Source organism: Melozone crissalis, unplaced genomic scaffold (genome assembly GCF_028551555.1).
Source record: "Melozone crissalis strain CALT ecotype California unplaced genomic scaffold, PUWL_Pcris_2 ptg000082l_1, whole genome shotgun sequence".
Classification (NCBI taxonomy): Eukaryota; Metazoa; Chordata; class Aves; order Passeriformes; family Passerellidae; genus Melozone; species Melozone crissalis.
The window spans coordinates 933,032-943,611 of record NW_026535859.1 but is presented as its reverse complement, the minus strand read 5'-3'; the positions used below and the strand labels follow the sequence as shown (position 1 = coordinate 943,611).

Genomic DNA, 10,580 nt, shown 5'->3' with positions numbered 1-10,580 from the left:
TCCCCCCATGGCCCTACACATGTCATTGTCCCTCACATGTCCCCATGCACGGCTTAGTTCAACGCCTTTATTTCTACCCCAGTTTCAGGGCTTTGAAAGGAATGAACAGAAACCTTTTAGTTTCAAGGCAAAAAAACCCCAAACGATTTATATATCCCTGCTGGCAGAGCATCCATGTGCTTGGCAGGTGGGAAGAACCTTTTTTGGAGGGGTTTCCACCCAACTGTCTCCAAAATTGAGGGTTTTGTCCCAGTCCCTCCCCATTTGGCTGTGGAAGATATCTGTGGGCCAGAGAGAATTAAAACAATGGATTTATGTTGGAGAAGACCTCCAAGACTATCCAGTGTTGTTAAGGGCAGCAGAAGATGCAAAAAGTGATTTTTTTGGGGGGTCAGGAGTGGACAAATCAGCTCTAAAAAATGGATTTTGGCTGTTGTTCCGTGGATGTGTGCAGGTACCCAGAGGGAGCCAGGAGGATGTGGAGCCCCCCAGCCAGGTGTCTTCCCAACAGGGATCACCGGCACCACGGATCACCAGGGATCACTGGGGATCATCCAGGGTGGATCTCCCATAGGAGCTGGAGCTCGAGGAGCACACGAAGCTCTTCCTGCACTCAGGGCACTCACAGGGCTGCCCTTATTGGTGTCTCCATTGATGGTGGGTCAAGGCTGAGCTACGCCAGAATCTCTTCCGACACTCAGGACACTCATAGGGCGTCTCCCCGGTGTGGATGCGCCGGTGGCTGGTGAGGTGGGTGTTGTGCTGGAAGCCCTTCCCGCAGTCGGGGCAGCAGAAAGGCCTCTCGTCTGTGTGAGTGCGCAGGTGCAGCAGGAGATGGGAGCTGGTCTTAAATGCCTTCGAACATTGATCACACACGTAGGGCCTCGCCCCAGGCCTCTCTCCAGTGTGAACGCAGCGGTGCCTCATGAGGGTGGAATTGTCCTTGAAGCCCTTCCTGCAGTCAGGGCAGCGGAAGGGCCTCTCATCTGAGTGAATCGGCTGGTGCTGGAGGAGATGAGAACTGGTCTGAAACCTCTTCCTGCATTTATCACACTCGTAGGGTCTCTCTCCAGTGTGGATCCACTGGTGGTAGTTCAGGTTGCAGCGCTTGCTGAAGTTCTTCCCACACTGTCTGCGCTTGAAGGGCTTCTCCCCGGTGTGGCTCCTCTGGTGGACAGTCAGGTGGGAGCTCGTCCGGAAGCTCTTCCCACACTCGGGACACTTGTATGGCCGCACCTCTGTGTGGATTCTCCAATGGATGAGGAGGTTGCATCTCTTACTAAAGCTCTTCCCACATTCTGAGCACTTGTGGGGCTTCTCCCCATTGTGGATCCCCTGGTGGACAGTCAGGTGGGAGCTCCTCCTGATCTGTGTCTGCAGCCTCTCCTTATGCCTGATCTCCGTGGCTTTTCCTCCCTGTTGGATTCCTGTGCTGTGGAGCTGTTCAAAACAGCGTCTTCTACGAGGTTCTGCTGTGAGGATTTGTCCTCCCTGCTCTCCATCCTCAGCTCCTGGTCTGGGGGAGGAAGGACAAGGAGAGGATGGGATTTGCCTCCGTGCCACAGGGAAGGGGAAGGAGATCCCCCCAGTGCATCCCCAGCAGGACAGCTTTGGCAGCAGGGTTGTCCTGCAGCTGGGGGCCGTGCTGGGGTGGGAGATGGAGCAGGAGAGAGGTGGAAAGGGGCACTGACTTCCTCCTCACCTGCCTGGGGCTCCCGGGCCATCTTCCTCTTCCTCACAGCCTCCTCATCCTCCTGTATCAGGCCAAGGTTTGGGAATGAGAAATTCTGGTTTGGGGGTGAAACCAAGGTGTGAGAGCTGTTGTAGTGTGTTCATTAAGTTCATTTAATTCCTCCCCCATTTTATGTATCTGCTTCCCCCTATTTTGTGTAAAATGGTTCTGCCCTCCTCAGTTTTCCCGCCACAGCCCTGCCAGTTATATTGTCAATCTGTTAGGTTATATAATTCCTCCTCCCCTTTTTCCCTTATATGTATGCTTTTTCTCCTCCCTGGGCCAAGTCAATCAGCCCCCACTCCACCTAGTATTCCAGAAGCTTCTCCTCTTTGGGGGTTGTGGTTGGCTGTGGTCCCGGAGCCCCTCCCATACCTGGTACCTATTGGGCTCTCCACTATGTCATTTGTGTTAAGCTCATCCCCTCTTCTCCCCCTATTGGTCTTCTGTAAACCCCTCCCAGGTCCACTCCTTCCCTTTATAACCCTGAGGCGCCTTTTGTTCGGGGTCATTCGCTGGTACATCGTGGGCTTTCCAATAAACCTGTTTAGCCCCCAGCGAGTGTCCAGCTCCTTCCTTCTCGTCATTTAGCAGCGATCCAGTCCGCAGCCAGCACAGCCTGAGGCCTTACGACGCCAAGGGGTGCTGGGAGACTATGCAGCTAGGTGTCGGCCTTAACCTCAGCTAGGCGGACTCTGACCTTCTCTGCTCCAGAAGGCCAAATACACTTCGCTGCAGTTGGCGCCCACGCGGGGCCTGGATTACGGCCGGACGCCTAGCTATTTGGACTGCCGGACCCCATGGATGGATTATAAATTCCTCTGGTCGTCAGACTACCTCCGGTGGCAGCAGACCCTGTTTTAGGGGTGGCGCTCCCGGGGGATTCGAAGCCGCAACTCCCCGCACCTGAGGAGGACTTCGAGATGAGAAACCATCCGCCTGAACTTTTCGTTTGCACCGCTGCTAGATTAGGTGAGCCCCGCACTCGATGGTTAACCCCCTGCTTTTTTAATTTTCCCTGGGAGCCCTCCCTGCACTGGGGACTGCTCCCGACCCTTCTTCCCTTGAGGGCTGATCCCCAAGCGCTCTACACGTGGCGCGGGAAGCTGCGGTCTGCTGCTTTTTGCGCGCTGCTGGAAGCCCTGGTAGGTGCCGCGCGGCGGAGCCTTCTGCTGCTTTTCGCGCCTGCAGTGTCCCTGCACGGCGGCACCAGGGCAGGCTCCGGGCTCTCTCGGTGCGCCGCCGAGTGGCTGCCGCGGGTTTTTCTGCGCAGGGCGGATTTTCTGCGCGGTTAGCCGTGGCGGGGCCGCTCTCCCCCCTCCGCTGCTTTTCGCGCGCCTTTTTACCGCTTGGCGTGGGGGGCCCCGGTGCCTGCCACGTGGCGCGAGGGGCTCCAGTATTGGCTTGCCGCGTGGCGTGGGGGGGGCTGTTCTCTCAGCTCTGCGGGGGGGCTGCATTCCATGGCGGGGGAGCCTTTGTGTCTGCCTTGGCTCGGCAGGGTGTTCCCCAGCTCCCTGCTGCTGCTGCCCGGGAATTTTAAAAGCAGTATACACAGCTGCATTGTCTAAGCTCTAGCTCTCTGCAGCGTGTTCTGCTGTCTTTTGGAATCGTGCCGGCGGGCGCGGGGGACTGTATCTCTCTCTGTCCGGAGGGGGGGGGCCTCTCGGCGCGGGGTGTTCTTCTGGGGGCAGTCCTCTTCCCTTTCGTTTTTTGTTTTACCTTCCCTGTGGGGTTTTTCTCCCCAGACTTGGGGGTAGGATCCCACCACCCAATGTCCTTTTTTCCCTTTTGTTGCAACCCCAGACTTGGGATTCAGCGGGGGGAGCAGGGGCCGGCAGCATGTGCTTTCATTGTTTTAGTTTGCATTTTTCTCGGGCGGGTGGAATGTTCCATTGTGGGTACTTGCTCCTCCTAAAGTTGCCTTGTCTAGGGTGCTTTAGGAGCAGGATCATGGGTGCAGGTCTGAGCAAAACCCAAAAAGGAGTTTTTATTGTGGTTAAGGGCTTGTTACTTGGGGGAGGGTTTACTGCCCCCAAGAAAGAGTTGATAGTGTTGCTTAGATGGGTTTTCTCTCATTTCCTTGAAGTTTCCCCCGAAATTGCTAAGGAGTCATGTTTTTGGGCAGCCGTTGTGGCCAAATTAGATAAAGAAGTTAATTCTGGGGAAACTCAGTTAACTAATGTGGCTTATTGGGCGGGCAAGGTGCTAACCTTGCTGCGCCCGTCTGGGGAATTGAGAAAAAGCCCTTCTCGTTCAAGTTTGCTCCCCAGTTCACCTGGTTCTTGTGCTCCTACCCCTCGTTCCTCTCCCTCTTCTCACCGGCACGAGCCCTTGAGAGGGGTTCTAAAGGCCAACAGCAAGCAGGGGGTGTCACCTTGCCCCTGCTCCCTCTCAACCGGCTTGGCCTCCCCCTCCGAAGAGCCCTGGCCAAGCTCTCTGGAGTTCTCTTCCCGATCCCTTTACCCCTGTCCCCAAGTCCCCAGTTTTGGTCCCCAAAGTTGTCTGGTTTATTGAAAATTCCCAAGATGGCTCCCATGGAGCCCAGAATGGAGGCTGCCACATGGTTTTTCCCGCCCTTACCCCTTCTTCTCCCTAGAATCCCTTTCTTTCCAAGTCCAACCCTTTCCTCTCCCTTGACCCCTCCTGCTCCTCTGTTTCTCCGCCCCTGGTTCCACCTTCAGTTCCTCCCTCAGCTCCTCCCCTCGCTCCACCCATGGCTCCACCCCCTATGGGCCCCTCCCAAGTTCCTCCTCCTTATTCCGCTCCGCCTCCTAACTCCACCTTGGAGGCGGAGAAAATAGAGTCGCCACGCCCCTGCTGTTGCCCTGCCCAGAGACCAAGCCCCGCCTCAACCTCCTCCAATTCTGGTTCCCACAGTCCCCCTTCCGGTTCCCACGCTTTGTGTTCCGGGGGGGTGGGGGTGGATGACCGGAAGCCGGGCCAGGTGCCTTTATTGGAAGCCGCCCCGGTCACATACCACCTTAGCAGGGAAGGGAGTGCTCAGGCCCAATGGGTGCCTATAGCCCAGGCCCAGATCAAGGAGCTGTGCAAGGCCCAGAGGGAGTACTCCCGGGAATCTGAGTATTTCCGGGGGCTCCTTCGCCCGGTCCTTGCACAGGGCGATCTGGTGCCCGCGGACCTGAGGGCTCTCTTCTCCAGCCTTTTAGGGCCCATGGAACTCAGGGTCTGGGCAGGAGAATGGAGGAGGGAGATTGTGGAGGTTCTCCCAACGCTTTGGGTGAACCCCTCCACATCTCATGACACCGAGGGCTTGGTAAATTCTGAGGACCATCTTGTGGGCACCGGGCAGTGGGCGAGCGGGGCAGCTCAGGCAAAGGCGTTGTTCACAGAACAATTTGTGGAAACAGGGAAGGCTGCAGAGAGTGCTTTTTATAAACTAGCTATTACCACCTCACAGCTAGAAGAAGAAGAAATAAGGCAGGGCATGCAGGAACCTTACCTGGCATTTATGGAAAGACTCTACCGGTTCATTGAGGCGCATGTTCCGGGGGAGAGGGAGAGAGAGGAGATGCTTAGGCAGATGGCCTATTACAATGCCAACACAGCGTGCAGGTGGGCTATCCGATCTCTCCCTTGAAACCCCCGACCCACCGTGGAAATGATGATAGAAGTGTGTGCCAGGGAGGTTCCTCTACAAGACCTGAAAGCACACCCCAAAAGAGCCTCCATAGCCTTCGCAGAATATCCGACACCAGAGGACACAGACGCTGAAGCTGCCGCCGCCACCGGACCAATGACACCGGGGTCCGGGAGAAGAACAACGGCGACTCACCCCTGCCACCTCTGTGGCAAAGTGGGCCACTGGATGCCCCAGTGCCCTATGAGGCAAGATTACTTAGAATATAGGAGGAGGAAAGAGGAGAAGGAAAAAGAGCAAAAAATCTAGATCAAGAGAGGAGCCCCTCCCTGCGCCAAGATAAAAATGAGGCGGGTGACGTAACATCAAGCGGGGAGGGAGGAGAAAAGGGAAACCCATCATGCACGTTACCGGACTTGTCTTATTTCTTATCTATACCTGATGTGACATTTAACAACCGTGGTTTACAGTCTCAACCTGCGCTTAACACCTTGTCCTCTGCTTCCCCATACAGGCTGCAGCTCACTAGGGACATACACCTCCCCAATAGTGATTTACAACTGGTGTCTGTCGACCTCCAACATCCGGGTCGATGGAGGAGTTTAGGACATTGCAGGTGGACTGTCGTCAGAGATACTAAGCACACGCCACGAGACCTTTACATCGTCCCAGGATTGGTCACTACGGACCGGGACCATTTCGCGGTAGGGCTGTACTGTGTCCGACCCCCACTCTTCCTCCCCAAGGGACAAATCGTCACCCAGGCCATTCTGTTTCCTGACAAGGACCATTGGAAGAAGACATTGGGAGACTCCTCACCTCCGACGGTGGCCTGGGCACAAGTAGAGGGGAGGGAGAAGCCCCACCTGACATGTCAACTCTCGTTGGGCAGGGACCGCAAAATCGTCAGGGGTCTTTTGGACACAGGGGCAGATGTGACGATCATTCCCTCTCGGGAGTGGCCCTCACATTGGGGCTTGCAAAACGCAGCTGGCGCGATTCAAGGTGTAGGAGGGCTCCAATTGGCTGAGCAATCAAGGAGCATTGTACAAATTACAGGGCCAGATGGGCAATTGGCTTCGGTGCGCCCGTTTGTTTTGGATTACACCGAGCCTCTCTGGGGGAGACACCTTCTAGCCCAGGGGGGAGCCAAAATTGACCTTTCAAAGGCTCCCCAGGTTTTTCGGGCAATGGCCACCGAAGAGCACCGGACCTGGAAGCTGGATTGGCTGTCTGATGAACCAGTACAGGTCAAACAGTGGCTACTTAACAAACAAAAATTGAAGGCGCTCCGCGAGCTCATTCGGGAGCAGCTACTAAAGGGCAATATTGAGGAGACCATGTCTCTGTGGAACTCTCCTATATTTGTCATTAAAAAGCCCAATAAGGACAAGTGGTGGCTCCTGACTGACCTCCGCCAAATTAATGAGAGAATCGTAGATATGGGGTCTCTCCAACCAGGGATGCCATCCCCTGCAATGCTCCCCTGAAATTGGAATTTGGCCGTGATTGACATAAAGGACTGCTTCTTCCAAATTCCTTTACACCCAGATGATGCCTCGCATTTCGCCTTCACGGTTCCTTCCATCAACCGTGAGTCCCCAGACAAGCACTACCACTGGCGATGCCTTCCGCAAGGATTGAAGAACAGCCCTGTGATTTGCCAGTGGTACGTCGCTTCTCTGCTGTCCCCAGTACGTACAGCCCTCGGGGATGCCGTCATTTTACATCATTATATGGACGACATTCTCCTGTGTGCAGCCAACGACAGTTTGCTTGCCCATGCGCTTGACCTGACAACCAAGGCGTTGGTTGCTGCAGGGTTCGAGCTCCAGCAGGACAAGATTCAACGGATGCCACCTTAGAGGTACCTGGGCCTTGAAATTACAAAGCAGACCATTGTGCCGCAAAAATTGACTATAAGGACTAATGTCCGGACCCTTGTGGAGGTCCATCAACTGTGTGGGTCTTTAAATTGGGTGAGACCCTGGCTGGGCATTTCTACTGAGGACCTGGCCCCCCTTTTCGATTTGTTGAAAGGGGGAGAGGGGCTTAGTTCCCCTAGGACTCTCACCTCAAAGGCTCAGGGGGCGCTGGAAAGGATCCAAAAGGCTATTTTGGCCAGGCAGGCCCACCGTTACCATCTGGGCCTGCCATTTAAATTCATAGTAGTGGGAAAATTACCACACCTCCATGGCATAATCCACCAGTGGGACGAGACTCTGAAGGACCAAGGCTGGGGAGATAAGCTCTTAATGATAGAGTGGGTCTTCCTCAGCCACCATCGGTCAAAAAGAATGACAAGGCCACAGGAGCTGGTAGCCGAACTGATCCTCAAAGAAAGATCCAGGATCAGGGAGTTGGCAGGATGTGAGTTTGAATGCATTTACATACCAATTGAATTGGAGTCGGGCCAATTAAAAATGAAGACATTCAATGAACTGCTGCAAACTAATGAGAACCTTCAGTTTGCGTTGGACAGCTACACTAGGCGGATTGCAGTAAATTGGCTGGGCCACAAATTATTTAATTCTGAATTTAAGTTATCACTAAAGAAGGTCCAAAGCAAGGAGCCTCTGGGTGCAGTGACAGTTTTTACAGATGCGTCTGGAGCATCCCACAAGTCAGTAATGACTTGGAAGGATCCTCAGACTCAGCATTTGGAGACAGATGTTGCTGTTGTGGAGGGTTCTCCACAAATTGCTGAGTTAGATGCAGTAGTTAGGGCATTCCAGAGGTTCCCAGGACCTTTCAATTTGGTAACAGATTCTGCATACGTTGCCGGTGTAGTGTCCAGAGCTCAATCAGCAGTTCTGCAGGAGGTCTCTAACCAAAAATTATTTGAATTACTTACTAGGCTCGTCGATTTGGTCTCCCACCGCAAGCATCCGTTTTTCGTAATGCATGTGAGATCGCACACCGAGCTGCCTGGGTTCATTGCTGAGGGCAACCGTCGTGCCGATTCCCTGACCGCGGCTGCTGTCACGGTGGGCCCACTCCCAGATGCATTTGGCCAGGCGAAGATCAGCCACCAGCTCTTCCACCAGAACGTGCCTGGCCTGGTCTGACAATTCCATCTGACCCACGGCCAGGCCAAGGCGATCGTAGCCACATGTCCGCAATGCCAGTGTGACCAGGTGCCCACCATTGCCTCAGGGGCTAATCCCAGGGGCCTGGCGAGCTGCGAGATGTGGCAAATGGACGTAATCCACGTCCCCTTTTTTGGTCGATTGTGTTACGTCCATGTCTCAGTGGATACCTTCTCCGATGCTATCTATGCCTCTGCCCAGACAGGTGAGAAGGCTGCAGATGTCCAGAAGCATCTGCTTCTGGCATTCGCTGTCGTGGTGTCGCTTTTTGATGCAAGGCGAGGCGACTTGGTTTTGAGGAAACGGCACGGCAACTCAAACTCTTTAGGGTCACTCGGGCTAAGAATACACGCTAGCACTAGTATGGCGGACGGTTCAAGACTTTTATTGTCTCGTCTCGTCGGGTTTTATATTGGGGGAGTTTTCTCTCTACGTTAGGGGGTCTTACTTTACTGTAATTGGTTAGTAAGGAGTCGAAAGTTACTAATGTTAGGGGGGACTACATTCTTGGGTGATCTCTTATCACTAGAAGTTAGGGGGAGAGGGATCTTGCTGTTTTCCGTGACATCGCGAGATTTTCCGAGCACCTGACCCTATGTACTACATCGTGGGCATCCCTAGGGCCATCAAAACTGACAACGGCCCAGCGTATACATCTAAGGAACTGCGGAGCTTCCTGCAGCAATGGGAAATAGAACATAAGACAGGCATCCCCTATTCCCCGAAAGGCCAAGCCATGGTGGAGAGGGCCCACCAGAGCCTGAAGAAGACCTTAGCTCGGCAGCAAGCAGCTGTGAAGGTGGAGAACCCCCACATCCGGTTGTCAAGAGCACTTTACACTCTCAACTTCCTCAATTGCTCTTTTGACAACCCTAACCCTCCAGTGGTCCGGCACTTCGGCAGCCACCAGCAGCTGCAGCCTAAAGCCAGGCCGCCGGTCCTTATCAAGGATCCGGAGACCTGGCGGACGGAGGGGCCCTTTGACCTAGTGACCTGGGGGGGGGATATGCTTGCGTGTCCACGCCTTCAGGCCCCCGCTGGATACCATCCAAATGGGTCAGGCCCTTCGTCCCGAAGCAGAGGACGCAGAAGGAGACTGTGCCACAGGTTCAGGTGGCGTGCTGGCGGCGGCGGAGAAAACCCTCCCAAACACCATACGTTTCCTCAGATGTCCAGTTCCTCCCCAATGCTGAGACCCCTCCTCCTACCCCTCTCCTCACTGAACTACCTCTGATTTATGAATCCAGACCCTCCTCTCCAGTCTTCTCGCCATTTGCTTCTGATTTGAACTTATTATTTGAGGCAGAACCATCTATTTAAGTATTTTGTGTCTAACCGTTTCCTTTTTGTCTTTTATTACATTTCCCCAACTCACTTTTGATTTTCACCCCCCAGATTCGCGAGCTAGTCCGGAGAAAACTGACAGCACCGCGTGCCACTGTCCCTTGCAATGAGCCCATGGAAAGGAGCAGCCCCTCTCCTTCAACCTCTCTTCGGAGGCAAGCTGCAGAGGAGGAGTGGGCTACCGCTCCAACATCCAGCTACTCATGGGCCGATAGACTATGTTCAGAAGACAAAGGCACTTGTCAAGACCAGCCGGGAGTCACAGCCTTTTAAGTTATTTCACTTGGACTTTTCAGTTTTACATGGACTTTTCCACTCTTTTATTTCTATGTGGTAAAAACGGGGAGATGTTGTAGTGTGTTCATTAGGTTCATTTAATTCCTCCCCCATTTTATGTATCTGCTCCCCCCCATTTTGTGTAAAATGGTTCTGCCCTCCTCAGTTTTCCTGCCACAGCCCTGCCGGTTATATTGTCAATCTGTTAGGTTATATAATTCCTCCTCCCTTTTTTCCCTTATATGTATGCTTTTTCTCCTCCCTGGGCCAAGTTAATCAGCCCCCACTCCACCTAGTATTCCAGAAGCTTCTCCTCTTTGGGGGTTGTGGTTGGCTGTGGTCCTGGAGCCCCTCCCATACCTGGTACCTATTGGGCTCTCCACTATGTCATTTGTGTTAAGCTCATCCCCTCTTCTCCCCCTATTGGTCTTCTGTAAACCCCTCCCAGGTCCACTCCTTCCCTTTATAACCCTGAGGCACCTTTTGTTCTGGGTCATTCCCTGGTACATCGTGGGCTTTCCAATAAACCTGTTTAGCCCCC

General features: G+C 54.0%; 1 protein-coding gene across 1 annotated transcript in view; it reads right to left on the bottom strand.

Annotated features, from left to right (window-relative positions):
• Positions 1-636: 636 nt before the first annotated feature.
• LOC128946686 (zinc finger protein 260-like) overlaps positions 637-10,580 on the bottom strand; it is a 52,168-nt gene continuing 42,224 nt past the window's right edge. The window contains exon 3 of the mRNA XM_054290622.1: positions 637-1,334. Within this exon, the coding sequence (XP_054146597.1) occupies positions 637-1,334 (698 nt within the window). The remainder of the gene's footprint in view (positions 1,335-10,580) is intronic.